The sequence below is a fragment of the Alligator sinensis genome, unplaced genomic scaffold, assembly GCF_000455745.1.
Source record: "Alligator sinensis unplaced genomic scaffold, ASM45574v1 scaffold520_1, whole genome shotgun sequence".
NCBI classification, from domain to species: Eukaryota; Metazoa; Chordata; order Crocodylia; family Alligatoridae; genus Alligator; species Alligator sinensis.
In genome coordinates this window covers 137,301-152,192 of record NW_005842064.1, presented here as the reverse complement: position 1 = coordinate 152,192, position 14,892 = coordinate 137,301, and the positions used below count along the sequence as shown (strand labels likewise).

Sequence of the window (14,892 nt, the reverse complement as noted above, 5' to 3'; positions counted from 1 at the left end):
GAGAGCCCCTAGGAAAGATGTGGCCAAAACATATTGACCTGAGAAGCTTTGGGAACAGCTTAGCATCCAAGGGGTTGGGTGAAGGCCCTGACAGTTTCTGCTTCTCTCCCCTTCCTGGCCTGCAGGTCTGTGTTTAAACCCTTTGTCTTCGTTGCCAATGTAACACCAGTGCCCCAGGTGAGGTCTCCAAGCTTTGGTGCTGAGGATCCTGTCAAGAAGGTCCCTCGATTCCAGAGCAGAGTCGATCGGAGGCATGAACTCTATCGGGAGCACCAAGCTGCAGTGAAGCTCATGCAGACAGGCCAGGTGACTCAGTGCTCATGCCCTAGCTACCCTGGGGTTCTGCTTGCTTCTTGAGTGCTGTGAATGGGGTTGGGTAGCTGGGCCTACTACTGTGGCACTGAGCTCTCCCTGCTTTCCATGGGTTCTGGCATCACAGTAAGAGGCAGTTTAGATGTGGAGCTCCTAGTGTGAGGTCAGGGTGTGGTTTCTGGGAGATGAAGGGGGAAGGATTGTGTTCGGCTCCTTATTCTCCTCCTGGCTTGATGTCACTCCATGGATATCAGTGGACTTGCTCCTAATCCATGCTATCATGAGGAGCAGCAGGCTCCCATGTGGTTCTGTTTTGAATTTCTCTCTCTCTCTCTCCCTCTCCTCTCTTCCTCCTACCTGGCAGGAGCGGGGCCAAAAGCTCCAGCAGACCATGCAAGATCTGGAGATGCAGGGCCTGGAGGCTGTAAAGGAAATGCTGGCAGGTGGTATCACCCTGGACCCAGAGGAGCTAGCAGACCTCTTCTTTGACTGTATAGACACGGAGATCAAATTCTACAAATAAGTCCCACAGCAGGTGCGTGGCTGGTTGGGGAAGGACTGACACACATGGCAGATTTTGTGGACTGGACTTGGAGACTACTCCCCTCCCTTTATCTCGTCTTTTTCTGTCAGGGGGCTCCTCGGTACTGCCCAGTGCTCCTCGTGGTGGTTTGCTCTGAGGTATTGTCAGCTCAGTGCACTGATTTTCTTTGCCTGCATGACCTGTTTCCCCCTTGCCTTTTTACAAGAGTAGATGGGCATAAATGTGGCCCTGGATAAACAGAGGCCTGGAATTGGTAGGAAACTTCTGACCTTCAGACACACAAGACTCTGCAGAAACCTTTCCAAGGATTTCTTGCTCCCACTGCTCTTTATTGTTTAGAAGATGGAGCTTGATAGGTTTGGGAATGGGACTGAATGGCATGGTTGCCTGAGGCAGCAGGGACCTGGAGTGTGACTCAGGAGGTCCCTTCAGAGCCGCATCCAAGATGCACCAGTCTGAGCAGGGGCCTCGGATGAATGGAGCAAAATCCCTTCTCAACTCAGCCTCTGGGAGATGTTGTGGAACTGACCCCTGTGGCCCAGTTTCCATGTGGCAGATACACTGTAGGGGTCTAGTGCCTGTCCCAAAAGGGAGAGTTTTCATCATGCTGTCTGAAGACTCATATTTCTAGCCACTTACGGGGTTGGGGAAGCATAGCACAGAGGGGCTGCACGAACTATATTCACTGATATCCTGTCCTTCTCTGGAAAACTTGAAGCCACTTTCATCCTTGGATTCTGGCTCAGATAGCCAGCAAGTCCCACTGGGCAAGGCAATGGTGACACGCGAGTCAAGGTAGAGCATTGCTTGCTGGGTACATATATTCAAGAGTGCATTTGAATTGGATCCCACCCCTAGCCCTTGAAACCATGCCTCCTGTATCAAAATTCTGCTCGCCCTAGTGGGTCTGGATGTTGCTTCTCTTTTGTTTTGCTTTTCTTGCAGCTTGGAATACTTCAGACAAATGCAAGCCCCTTGCCACTGTCCCAATCCTGACTCCTCACCTCACATCTGAACACTGCTTCTTTAATTGGACCAGAGCTGCCCACCACTGCACAGTAGCAGCTTCAAGCCATGTGGGTTGTCACTCTGCTGCCATGTTGGGGCTGATGCTGGACTGGAGGTAACACCTTTGGACTAGAATTTCCTGACCTGGCCATGCCCAGCCCTCCCCCACCAATGTGAGCCACCACCTCTTCTCTCTTACTACTTGTCATTCTCTTGGAGTCCAGAATTTCAATGGTGGCCTCCTCATTTTAATGGGCTGCTGGTACTGAGTATCCTGATATGGGATCAGGAGAACTGGAAAAAGGGAGAGCCTCAGCTAGGTGGGTGGGTCTGAATTTGGTGGCTGGGCTACCTGTACTCACGTTTGCTCTTTCCTTGGAGAAAGTGCTGCTAAGCTAGTAGCCTTCCATCCTCTATAGAATGGAGATGATCCCTACCTACCCATGGAGAATGAAGGAGCTGATGTCTGTACAAACTGTCTACTGAGCAGCACTTACCCCCCAACCTCCTCTTATCCCCTGAGAGATTGGGACACAAGGCCACAGGCAAATAAGCTAAAATAAAGGGGCTTTACATGTCAGCCATGCTCTTTGTGATGTTGTTTCTGTGGGTCTGGAGATGGTGTGGGCAGTGACAGGTCCCAGGTGCCTTTGCAGGAAAGGGAGCTGGCTGGGCTCCAGTCACTTCTTGGCTCTGCTGGCTGTTGTTTTAGTCACAGTGCAAGCCTTCTCTTTTGGGGGCTTGAACTGGGTCCTGGTCTTGTTTGGAGCCTTCTGGGGAGCATCTGCAGCACTGTGTTGCCTGGCAGGCTTTGGAGTAGATGACAGAGGTCCTGATCTGGGTTTGAGCTGGGGCTCAAGTGGCCTGGAGGCTGAGGATCTCACTTGTGTTCCTCCCTTCTTCATTGGGTTCACTGCCCTCCAGTCTTTCCATGTCACTGAGCTGGGGTGCCCAGTTGGTTGCATCAGGCTCTGACGTTCTGCAAGTTCCATCATGCAAACTTGGTGTTCTTTCAGCACCTCTTCTCTCCTCCTCTGTGACCGGCTGGTCAGCTCCCAGTGGAGATCTGCAAAGAAGTCTGCCGAGGAAGGGGAGTGAGAGAAGATAAAAAATACCCCTCTACATTTGAGACCAGCAAGGGGGTAGGAGGCAGACAGGTGGGTTAAACAAAGCCCTGTATATCATTCCAGTGCCCCCTGGTGGTGATGCAGGCATATGGGCTGAGTTTCTGGTGAGCAGAAGGGTTTTCCCCACCTTTGGAGCATGAGGAGAGGCTGTACAGGCCCTTTCATGAGTACTGACGCACACATATAGCCTCAAATAGTGTATAGAGTGCAAAACTGGAGGAGAAGGGGATGGAGTTGGTCTGGATTTACTCCCTTGTACCCAGAACAAAATTTGCCCTGGTTGCTTTCAGTGGCTGACAGCAGTAATCTAAGTACCTTTGCCTACAGTGAAAGGTCCAATCAGTTTAGAGATGTCATAATCCTCCTCAGAGTCGGTGTCAACAGCAGCTCCATCGTCTCCTTCCTTATCCTCCTCCTCTTCCTCTGCTGGAGCAGAATTCTTCCGGTTGGAGACAGTCTGGTTATCCAGCTCTAAAAGATGTGGCAAGGCCCCTAGTACCAGCTCCCTGGAAAGGCCAAAAGAATACAATGTGTTTCCTTCACGTCTCTCAAAGCACTTTACACAGAATGTGCACTCTGGGATCACTCTACCCATTACGGCTATTTCTAGGGTGGCATGTGACAGCTGCATGTCAAACTGAACAGTAGCAGCTCTGTACTATGGATCTGAGCAGAAAGTGAAAATTTCACTATACCTAGTTAAGATTTTCATAGATTTCATAGACATCAGGGCTGGAAGGGACCTCGGAAGATCATCGAGTCCAGCCCCCAGCCCAAAGGGCAGGAAGTCAGCTGGGGTCATAGGATCCCAGCAAGATAAGCATCCAGTTTCATCTTGAAGGTGTTCAATGAAGGCGCTTGAACCACCTCTGGTGGCAGGCTGTTCCAGACCTTGGGGGCTCGGACAGTAAAGAAGTTCTTCCTTATGTCCAGCCTGAAACGATCTTGAAGTAGTTTGTGACCATTCGACCTCGTCATCCCTCGGGGCGCTCTGGTGAACAAACGTTCCCCCAGATACTGGTGGTCACCCCTGATAAACTTGTAGGTGGCCATCAGATCACCCCTGAGCCTGCGCCTTTTCAGGCTAAAGAGCCCCAGGGCTCTCAGCCTGTCATCATAGGGTCTGCTTCCCTGACCTCTGATCATGGCTCTTCTCTCGACTCTCTCAAGCTTCTCCACATCCTTTTTGAATTGTGGAGCCCAAAACTGGACACAGTACTCCAGCTGCGGCCTCACTAAGGCCGAGTACAGGGGGAGAATGACGTCCCGGGATTTGCTTGAGAAGCATCTATGGATGCAAGCCAGCGTTTTGGTCGCTTTACTAGCCGCCGCATCGCCTTGCAGGCTCATGTTCATCTTGTGGCATTTCAGGCAGAAGGGAATGGCCCAAGCTGGAATCTGATGAGCTGCCAGTGTGAGAGGGAGCTCTTGCAAAATATTCCCTAGGGTAATAAGAATATAAGTATTGCCATTTACTGGATCAGATTGTAGGGGTCCATCTTGCCCAGTATCATGTGTGTCACAGTGGCAGAGTGGATGCTGAAAGGGAGAGGGAACTGGAGATAAAGCAGGGTTTTTTCCACTGTTCCTTTCTTACTTGCAGTTTCCAGTATTTAAGGTCTAGGACAGGGGTTCTCAATCCCTGGGCCATGGCCTGGTGCCAGGCTGTCGCAAGTTGGCTGCCGGATCGGAAGTGGGCACGGACCGGCAAACCATGGTCCTCCGGAGTCGGGCGGAGAGGCTGCGGCTCCTTCTGCAGGGCCTGTGGTAGTGCAGGGTTTGGCCCACCCCAGGGTGGGGGTAGGGGTATTCTTACTTGTCTGCTGGCTGGAAATTCTAGCCACAGTCGGCTGACTGCTGGGCCATGGTTTGCCGGGCCCCGGCATAGAAACTTTGGGAACCCCTAGTCTAGGAAGTTCTAATTCAAAGGCTTTATCACTAACTTCTGTACTCAATAGCTACTGATGCCTCTTTCCTCCAAGAATTTGTGCAATCCCTTTTTGAATCTGGCTAAACTGTCAGCTTCCACAGCATCTGATGGCAATGAGTTCTACACTTGAATGACACACTGGTCCTTAATGTGTAAGGGAGGGTATGAGGAAAACATGTTTGCTTCTAGGACCCCAAGTCAGAACTGACTGGTGAATCAGCAGTCCCTAAGAGCGCCTATACACATACATTGAGGTTGCTCTGACACGCTGTAATTACAATGCATTGGAGCAGATTTGGTTAATTGAGTTAGGGTAATTACCATGCTCCAGCAGACTCCAGCGTCACATATATCAGTGTTTCCACGCTGAAAAATGGTGGTGGGGGCACTTTAAATAAAGCTTGTTTAATGAGCTTTAAATAAAATTTATTTGACATGTAATGCTCTGGGCACTTCAATTAGAGTGGCTCTTGGAGCTACTCTAATTGAAGTGCCCCCTCCCCCTCCCCTGCCTCCCACAGCATGTGTATAAATGTCCAAAGTTCTCAGCTTGTGGGAGCTTCTTCATGGTACCAGATCTCAGCACCTGGCAACCATTAGGGGTCAGCCAGCTGGAAGATGGAGAAGCAGGCAGGACCTAGGGTGGTAGCAGCTGTTTCCAGCCCCAGGATGACAGTACTGTGATCAGTCATGGGCTTTCACCAATCCATAGTCTTCTGCAGAATGAACTTGACTGACAGAGGAGGGGATTATATTAGGAGGGAGCTGAGACAGGTGATAAACTTAGAAAAAGCAGAAAGGGGTAGAAGTCTATATGCTCTAGGTAAGCAGCCCACATATTTTTGCCTGTTCCTGATGGCTGATGCTTCAAGGAGATGGATGCATCTCTAGTAGTAGGTCTAGTGCCCTTTAGCACATGTAGTAAAGGCCTCAGCTTAGGGGACAAAGGTCCTGGCTGCTGTTCCAGCTAGGCAGTAGCTATAGTTAAATGACAGACTTCAGTGCAAACCATAGGGGGACGTCACTGCAGAAAAGCCTAACCAGCAGCAATGTTTAAAGACTCTGCTTTAAGTGCAGGGTAGAGTGAGGCAAGGCTTAAGTGACTTAAGATCCCCAGGCTGGAGGATCTTAAGGATTTGCATGTTGACAAAAACATAATCAGGAAAGTGAACAAAACAAATCAGGAAACTAGTGAATGGTGCACTGGCTGGCGCTGCTCAGTGTCCATTATGCCATGTTCCCTTTTGGGGCAGAGCCCTACCTTGTGACTAGCAACTGACTCACTTGGGGCACTGCATGAAGAAACCTGCTCCTTCTGCCTCTACTGTGTCTTTTTAAAGGGTCTCCCATCCACGTGCTAGACCTAAATAAGCCAGACCTTGCTTAGCACTCCAATTCATATATGAAACACAATGGGATCAGAGAAGATTGTAGCAAGATGAGGAACTTAATTCTTGTCCATGAAACTGGTGAGAGGGGCTTTCTCACTCACCGGTAGCCATCTTGGTTGGTGCATCCGTTTCCTGTTAAGTCGAGAATGAGGAGGCTCTGTGGCAGCTCATCTGCACAGAACAAGGGAAAGAAAAAATGTGAGTGGGGGCCATCTGAGTTCTCTGCTATCAATTAATTGGGTACTCTGTTAGACTGCAAGTCACTGAAAACCTTTGCCCCTCTTTGCTTTGGGATCTACTATCTGTAGCTCTTGAAGAGCTTCACAAGCTTTAAGCCTCAAACACCTGCTAAGGATAAAGGTGTATTATCCCTCTGTACCTGCAGAAACGGAAGCATGGAGGTGAAATGGTTTAACATCATATAGTGAGGGAGGCAGAGTCCATAATGGAGCACAGGCCTGATTCTCAGTCCCCTGCTATTGCCCTGTTGTATTTTAAAATCTCATTCCTTCCTTTGGCTCATTCAGCCACAGACTAAGGGCGCACTTGAGAACTCCAGGATTCCGGAGAAGGGAGATGAATAGCAAGACGGTCTTTTGCCTTGAAAGCATAACCTTCAAACTTTGGTTTTCTTGGGGAGTACCCAGCTAGATGAAGGGATATGTTGTTAATCTGTGCACCCTTTTGTTTTTTAGAAGCACAAAGTGTAGGCAGGGCCTGCTGTACCTGAGAGTGAGGTAAACATGGTGTCTGCCATGGTGATACCTTGTCATCTTTCTGCCCAAATGAAAATAAAAATCAGCTGGAGGCTGATTTAACAAAGTGTGTTTTAAGTCCCATTGACTTCAGTGGAGAAGCATGTGCTCAAGGGCTCAGATGAATCCAGACAAAATGTAAGAGAGGACATGGAATGTCATGGCAAGAGAAATGGCCTGCCGAGTTCTGGTTAAAAAATTTGTTGGGAGGCCCATCCTCTAGGACTCACTGGGCACATGTACGTGTTCATTAATGTGCAGTAGTTACTGTGCAGTAGCACCAGTGAACAGTTTTTTGTGACGCTTACTGTGCAGTAGCTTAATACTACTGCACAGTAGCATACTAGCATAGTTTTTGCCTGGCACACTACTACAGTGTTATTAGGCTACTGAGCATTAAGTGTCTCATGTAGATGTGTCCACTGTCTGTTAGGTCAGCAGTGAGCAACCTTTACAAGCCGCAGGCTGGAACAGCTCAGCTCCAAGCTGACATAGGCCAGGTGGCTTCAGCAGAGCATCAGGGACAGGGTGCTTTCCCTGTGGCCATGCAAGGCATCTGGGAGCTACACCCATGTTGTCACCACTTCTCCAAGCCCCTAGCTCCCTGCCTGTGGTGCAGGTTTCTGCTGGTGGAAAGCTGTACCAGGGCTAGGCAGATGCAAACTGCATCTGTGCTGCTATCACTTTCTGCATGGCCTTGGCATAGCTGGATGCAGTGTCCATATTTCAGTTGGGGACGTGGGAGGGGAGAAGGGACAGCAACACAGGCACAGGTGGAAACTGTGTAGCACAGGCATGGGCACAGCCAAAGCCTGCCAGCTCCATGGGCTGGATCTGGCCTACTGGCCATGTGTTGCCAACCCATGTTAGACGCTGAGACTGAATGGTAGCAGGATTCTAAGGATCTAAGATGTTCTCAACATTTTTAAGCCCAAGGCATGCCTCAACAAACTCAAGGTCCCCCTCAGAAAATGCCAGCTCTTAGTTTTTACTCCAGTTTTGACAATGGAAAAATAACAAAGCAATTCTTCTGTTGTAAAGAACTCAGGAAGACTACACCGGGTCAGAATGTTTTTAACATTACAGATTCTTATTTGACATCCCTGGGTTTATCTGGTGAATCACATCTGTGTAGCCAACACTGCATGGCACCACACTGCACTCTTGAAAGGATTTCAGGGCACCCCAGAATGCTGTGGTGCTCTGGTTAAGAATCACTGATCTAAGAAGAAATCTTTCACTGTGTGAGTTCCCCACGCAGGCCTGCATGTGTGTAACCCAGATCTGTGTGCATATAGTACTATACTACTGATATTATTGCCATTAGTGGGACACTCAAGAGGTACTTCATCGAAGACAAGACAAGAATAGCCTCTGCTTTCATAAAGGATGAAAAGTAGAATGGAAAAAAGAATCATTAGGGGAAGAAAGGGGTGGGTATCTAGGGGTTAAAATGGGGCACTGGTGAGCAGAAGTCCTGGGTTCTATTCCTAGCCGTGCCACTGACTTGCATGATCTTCAGCAAGCAGTGTAGTTTCTTGCTGTCTTGTAATGGCAATAATGGTACCAAGCACATGGTATAGGAGTCAGTTTATTCCTGCACTAGGATCCTTGGCTGGACCAGGCTAGGAAAGTGCATAATTGTCAAGAAGCAGCAGTATTAGCAATGATGGCTTCAACCTGAAAGTGTATTAAGAACAATGGCACTGGAAACTACAGAAGGGTTGACAAGAGGGCATGCCTGGCTCTGTCCCACAACAGTAGCTCTGTGCACCTCCCATACCAGCATCCAGCGTCTCAATTTGGTTCTGTGACAGGTCCAGGAACTGCAGTTGCTGGAGCTCATGGAGGTTCTCCACTGTGCGGATGCGGTTCCCAGCCAGTGAGAGGAATCTGCAGAGCATGGGGAGCAGGAGATAAGGGAGTTGCCTCAGTGAGTACAAAGAGGAATCACAAATACAAGGGACTTCCTGTGGGAAACATTCCTATACGGACCTGTGTTGTGCTAGATAAGATAAAACCTATGCTGATCTTCCAGAACCCGATCTAACTTCTACTGAAAGCTCCCTGTTTCCTTCTGTCAGAATGAGTCCAGGCCTAAAGACAGAGATCTGATCCAATGGCTCTAAAGAAAAAAACATTTAATTTGCATTTTTGCCTGAAAAAATGTAGAGCCCGAGGACAAAGTCCTACGTGCATTCATAGTTTCATAGTTTCATAGTTTCAGGGTTGGAAGGGACCTAATAGATCTTCTAGCCCGACCCCCCGCCAGGGCGGGAGAACAACCCAAAAAAAACCCCAAAAAACCACAACAAACCCTAAAAACAAAAACGGGACTCAAATGAGTCCAGCCAGGTAAGTATCCAGCCTCCTCTTAAAGATCCCCAGGGTAGGGGCCAGCACCACCTCCCTTGGAAGTTGGTTCCAGCTCCTAGCCGCCCTAACTGTGAAGTAGTTTTTTTGGATGTCCAATCTGTACCTCCTCTCCAACAACTTGTGCCCATTACTCCTTGTTATGCCAGCGGGGGCTAGGGGAAACAGCGTCTCCCCCAAACCCTTCTGGTTCCCCCTAGTGAGTTTATAGACGGTCACCAGGTCCCCCCTCAGCCTTCTCTTGTGGAGGCTGAATAGGTTCAGGTCCCGCAGTTTCTCACTGTAGGGTCTGCCCTGTTGTCCCCGGATCATGCGGGTGGCCCTCCTCTGGACCCTCTCCATGTTGTCCACATCCCTCCTGAAATGGGGCGCACAGAACTGGACACAATACTCCAGCTGCGGCCTGACCAGCGTCGCATAGAGGGGGAGGATCACCTCCCTGGCTCTACTCGAGATGCCCCTGTGGATGCACGACAAGGTCCGGTTAGCCCTGCCAACCATTCAAAGAACCAGGGCCAAGGTTTTAGGATTGAGCTAATTTGAGAACACTGAAGTCAGTGCACACATCAAATTTCACCCCCACCAAGGAAAAAAGTGTTATCTTCAGATCAGCACACCAGCACTGGCAAAAGTGCACAGCAGTTACAGCTGCACTGCAACAGTTGCCTCTTCTAGGTGCAATCTGTGAAGTTAATACTGCTGTTAGAAGCCCACGTACCGTAAATTGGGAAGGCAGCTGAGATTCTCAATTTTCTCAATTTGGTTCTGAAAAATGAAATAAGGAATAACAGTGGTTATTAACCGCATGCTTGCCACCCTGGGCAAACAGTCACGGAGGCAGAGGGCCAGGTATGCAACAGCTTGGAAAGCTAAGGCATGGCAGCTGCTCTGAAGTTATGCAGCAAAGAAGTGGCAAGACTGAGAACTTCCTGACTCCCAGTCCTATACAGATCCTTCCAAGGCAGGCTGCCTTTGCAGGGAAGGAAAAGGGTCAACGCTCCTAAAAGGATCCAAGATTATTGTTGTTGTCGTTGTTATAACTAGTGGGAGTAGAGGACAGTAAAAGAGAGAATAAATTGCCCAAACTCAAGACTTTGGGGAGCAGTCCCTTCAGTCATGGTAAAACATGTAAAGCATCTGTTTGTCAGAGTGAGACTCATGCACGCAGCTTCCAAAACATGGAAGCTTTAAGTAAGGAACGTGTGGATCTTTTCTCAGAGTTCTCTAATGTGTGTAAGCTTTGCAAACACGTGAAATCACCTGTATGTGCAAATATTTTCAGAAGCAGAATGGAAAGCCCAGAATCTGCAACCTGATTCCCACACAGACCCTGAAGTCGATGGGGCTCTGCATGGGACAGGGGGATTCCCATGAGCTGATCCAACTGCAGAATGGGATTTTAACAGGTAGATCACCCTCACCAGGTCTGCCAGATAGCTGAGGCCAGAGCAGTACTCAGATTTGTACCAATTATATTTTAAGGTGAACTAAGATGTTCTAATATTACTTTAAAAAGCAGATCATTTTTAAAACCTAAATGTCCTTAGTTGTGTCAATTAGATGATTAAACCCATAATGCTCTATTCAATAGCCGAAATCTTTGAAAGCAAAGAATTAAAAATCAAATATGCTTTTCTCCATTTTTCTGTCCTGTTTGTGTGTTTATTCGTGTCTCAGTCAAAGGCCATAAGTCTCTATCACGTTTGCTAATACTGCATTTAGTTTTATTCACTTTCAGGCTCTCAAGCATCTGCACAGGGTTGTGATATTTTAAGTGGCAGATGCTGCAGAGAAATATTGAAATCCAAACGCAAGGTTGTGTTCACAATTGTCACTTTCCTTGGATCTCTTGAGCATACTTCAACAAATTACTTCCCATCTTTGCAGTGGCAGGACATTGCCAGTGCCCTTATCCCCCTGCTTCATATGTGGCAAGGTAAATGTGTTTTTTGAGGTTTGGAGCATTATGTCTTGTAGCTGAGTAAAAGTTTGTTCCTGAAGTTTTAAAGAATAAGTTAGGCAAACATTTGTTTAGGATGTTGTAGACAGGGCTAGATGACTTTGTGAGAGCCCTTCCAGCCCTACTTCTCTATGATTTGAAAAACAAAATAAAAAACCCTTAAGATTTGGGCCTAAAATACCTGCCATTGCCCCTCTAATCCAGTGGTTCTCAATCTTCTTAGCTTCAAGGCAGTCCTCCACCACTTCTCTGAATTTTGTGGCACACTGGGGTGCAAGTTGAGATTCAGTGAACTAGAATATAAATTCAGAAAAGTGATGGAGGGCTGCTTTGAGACTAAAAAAATTGAGAATCACCCCTCTAGCTGGTGCCAGGGGAGGGTGGCAGGGGCAGGACCTTGCTCTGCTGTACCCTGCTTGTTCCACTCCCTGCCCCTAGTCCACACCTGAGGGGATAAAGGTGGTTGAGCCTGCACCTAAGGCTGCTCCCCTGGGGTTGTGCATGCCAGTGACCAGAGCCTCTGCCCCCTCAGTCCCTGCCACTGGCTCTGGGAGCACAGAAGAAGCCATGGGGGTGATCTGAGCTGAGAAGCATGGTTCTAGCCACATGTCCACCTGCCCGCAGCAGAGTATGCTGCTCAGAGTAGGGAGCACCCCAGATGTGCCAAAAGGCGAGTAAGGCAGCAGTCCCCAGGAGAGCAGCTGGGGACACCACTGGTCTGTGAGATGCTGCAGCGGGCGTGGGGAACCAGAAAGAGGAGAGTGCTTTGCTCCTTACAAGCTGGGTAGTGTAGCTCCCTGGTTGAGAATCACTGCTCTAATCTCTCACCCCTAGAGTCTCTCTCCCTCTCAAGAATGGACTCATTCATCCCAGCATACATGACAATCTTGCAAAATTGCTTAGTAGATAGAATTCAACCTTATTTCAGAGACAAACTTTCTTCTGGTTCTGACACTAACCTGCAGGGTGACTTAGAGCAAGTCACTTTGCCCTTCTGTGCTTTGGTTTCCCCAGGTGTAGCACAGCACCAATGATACTGGCTTTTCTTGTTAGTATAAGACCTACTATATATGAAAAGTACTAGAGGATGGCTAAGTAAGATGGACTCTTAACATCCACTAATAAAATCCATTCTTGCTTGCAGTGGGAGTTACTAAGTATAAGAATCTGGCTTATGTACCAGACCAGAGCTAATCTCCAGGGGGTGCCATCACCACACCTAAAAGAGTATGGTGAAGCATTTTACCTGTTGCAGGTAGAGGCTGTGGACTTCTCCCCCGCCTTGCAGGTTCTCAATGGCATGAATGTTCTTCCTGTCCAAGCGGATAGTTGTGGGGGTCATCAAGGCCATGGACCTGCAGAGAGACATGCAGAACAGTGTTACATGGTAGAAACAACAGCTGGAGTGCTGGAGTGCCAAGACAAAGCTGATCTTTGCAACGGAGGAGGCAGACAGTCAGGAAGGCAGTTTTCAGTACTCTTTAATGGGGTGCTCCCCATATCTGCTGGGAGTGGAATGATGCCATAAGCCAAGACTGATTTCTGTACTAACTTTGAACAGACTTACACGGAAGGAGCCTGTGAGAGTTAGCCTGGGTGAAGAGATCTGAGTCCACTCAGATCAGGTGACCCAATGCCCTGTCAGAACGCAGAGGAAAGCACAGGGCAGCAGCCCGTATTCCAGCCCATCAGCTGGGGCAGGGAGGCATGAATTCCAGCTGGCTGAGGTGGAATTTCCTGTGCTGCTGGAAGACGGCACACCTGGCTGGGACTCAGAACTGGGTTTGGTCCCTGGCTCTACCACCAGCCTGCACACGGAGTCAGGAAAGTCACTCCGCTTCTCTGTGGTTCACATTTCTCCTCTGTAATGTGGGGACAGAACCATGTTGTTGCGTTCCCTTTGTAACCCATAGCCACAGCTGCCTGTGAAAAGCACTGGGTCTCATTCCTATTTTTTTGGTATATATATTTCCGATGTCCAAATCAAATAGCTATGTCTATAAATATCCATGGGCCACAGAACTTCAGCTGGGTATCCTATGTGCAAAAGTCCCCTATCTTGAGTGTGCCAGGCTGCAGCCCCTTTACCACCTCCTCAAGAACTTTATGCTGAGACTCTGATTACACTATTCCCTGCCTGTTTTTGTTTATGCACTCTCCACCCATGGCCCCACCAAGTCCCAGGACCTCCTGGTCACCCTCCATCTAGCCCTAGGTAAGCTGACCCGACTATGTGACCAGGAAGGAGGCTCCGGCCAGGCGGGGGCCCTGGTGACTGTGGGGCCATCTTCCTGTGCCTTATCTGTTGGGGTCTCCAGGGAGAGTTTCACTGGGCACCGTCCACTGGCTCCTTGGACTCGTCTGAGCCAGTGGGCGCTGGCTGGTGTGCTCTGCTTGGCGTCCCCCTCCTTGGAGCACTGCTAGCCGACTCCAATGGTGCCACAACCTCGACCAAGTGGCAGCCCGTTTCGAGGTAAAGTGTCTTGCCCTCAAAACAGAAAAGAGAGCGGAGGAAGGAACAGGAGAGGAATCCCAGCCAACAGCCTACTCTTCCCTGTGGAAAGACTTGCAACGTTGGCAGACAGAGCCACGGTTCAAGGATTGGACTCAAGTCACCTGATGACCTGTCAATGCGCCATGCTACAGATCATCTTAAAATCAAGGGGTTGGTGCTACAACTACAGTAAAACCAGGGACCAAAGATTCATAGGAAGTCACTGGTCCCTGGTTTTACTGTAGTTGTCCCAACAACTCTTGCTGCAACTTAGTAACCTCCACCAACAACAGGGTGTCTATGGGCTCAGGCTGACCACTTCCCTGATGCGCCAAATAGGCCTACACGCAAGTGCTGGGCCCGGATGCCGGGTGCTCAGGTGCCCTCAGTCATGCTGGTCTTAGCAGAGAGGCTGAGGCGTGGGGCTGGGCACCGCGGTTCCCAACTGCTCCCACACGCCGGCCCCTCGGGAAGTGTCACCTCGTGGCTTTTACGGGGCAGGGTTTGAGTGGGAAAAAGGCACCAGTGCCCTTCTCTAGGGGGACGCTGCTCCCGGAGCCCGTGTCTGTTAGGGGGCTGCCTCCTAGCAGAGGGGTCCGCGGGGGGTATGGGAGAGGTGTCTGTGGGGGCGGCCCGTGGATGAGGCCGTGCGGGGCCAGCCCGGCACAGACGTCTCCCCCCAGCGCAGCTGCCGAGACCCTCCGGGGCGCCCCGCCCCCACTCACGCGGCCTGCGGTTCCTCCGCGCGCCGCGGCCGGGGCTCCTTCTCCTGAGGGGGGGGTTGCAGGCCTCGCGCGCCCATTGCTAGGAGACGGGCTCCCCCACGGGGAGACAGGTGACGTTAGCGGGGGCGGAGCCTCGGGAGGGGCGGGGCTTGCCTCTCAACAGGGCCCTGCCCCTGTCATGGGGAGGGAAGCACTTCTAATTACCCACAACTCCCCGCGGTTCTTGTCCCAGCTAAGATGTCGGTGGCTGCGGCGCTGTGCGGCAGGGGGGCG

General features: G+C 49.9%; 2 protein-coding genes across 5 annotated transcripts in view; one reads left to right on the top strand and one right to left on the bottom strand.

The window, feature by feature from the left end:
* SCRN2 (secernin 2) overlaps positions 1-2,444 on the top strand; it is a 7,429-nt gene extending 4,985 nt beyond the window's left edge. For 2 of the 4 annotated variants that reach the window (XM_006023259.3, XM_006023260.3), the window contains exons 7-9: positions 126-306; positions 677-847; positions 1,802-2,444. In XM_006023259.3, the coding sequence (XP_006023321.1) occupies positions 126-306; positions 677-835 (340 nt within the window). In that variant the 3' untranslated portion in view covers positions 836-847; positions 1,802-2,444. Of the gene's footprint in view, positions 1-125; positions 307-676; positions 848-945; positions 994-1,801 lie in introns of all 4 variants that reach the window. The other 2 variants (XR_003093977.1, XR_323783.3) reach the window with 2 other exon arrangements.
* A 70-nt stretch (positions 2,445-2,514) lies between these two features.
* Positions 2,515-14,769, bottom strand: LRRC46 (leucine rich repeat containing 46). Its single transcript, XM_006023257.3, has 7 exons — positions 14,620-14,769; positions 12,647-12,755; positions 10,159-10,205; positions 8,851-8,960; positions 6,414-6,483; positions 3,307-3,497; positions 2,515-2,942 (listed from the first exon to the last, which is right to left on the bottom strand). Exons 1-7 carry the CDS (start codon positions 14,694-14,696, stop codon positions 2,545-2,547), a joined length of 1,002 nt encoding a protein of 333 aa, XP_006023319.1. The 5' UTR covers positions 14,697-14,769; the 3' UTR covers positions 2,515-2,544.
* Positions 14,770-14,892: the final 123 nt, after the last annotated feature.

Excerpts from the sequence above, each read along its gene's own strand:
- LRRC46 (XM_006023257.3), bottom strand. The coding sequence starts at position 14,696 with ATGGGCGCGCGAGGCCTGCAACCCCCCCCTCAGGAGAAGGAGCCCCGG. Across the intron at positions 10,206-12,646 it reads ACAGCCTCTACCTGCAACAG|AACCAAATTGAGAAAATTGA; the intron begins GTAAAATGCTTC and ends TTCATTTTTCAG. Across the intron at positions 6,484-8,850 it reads AATTGAGACGCTGGATGCTG|ATGAGCTGCCACAGAGCCTC; the intron begins GTATGGGAGGTG and ends TGTTCTGTGCAG.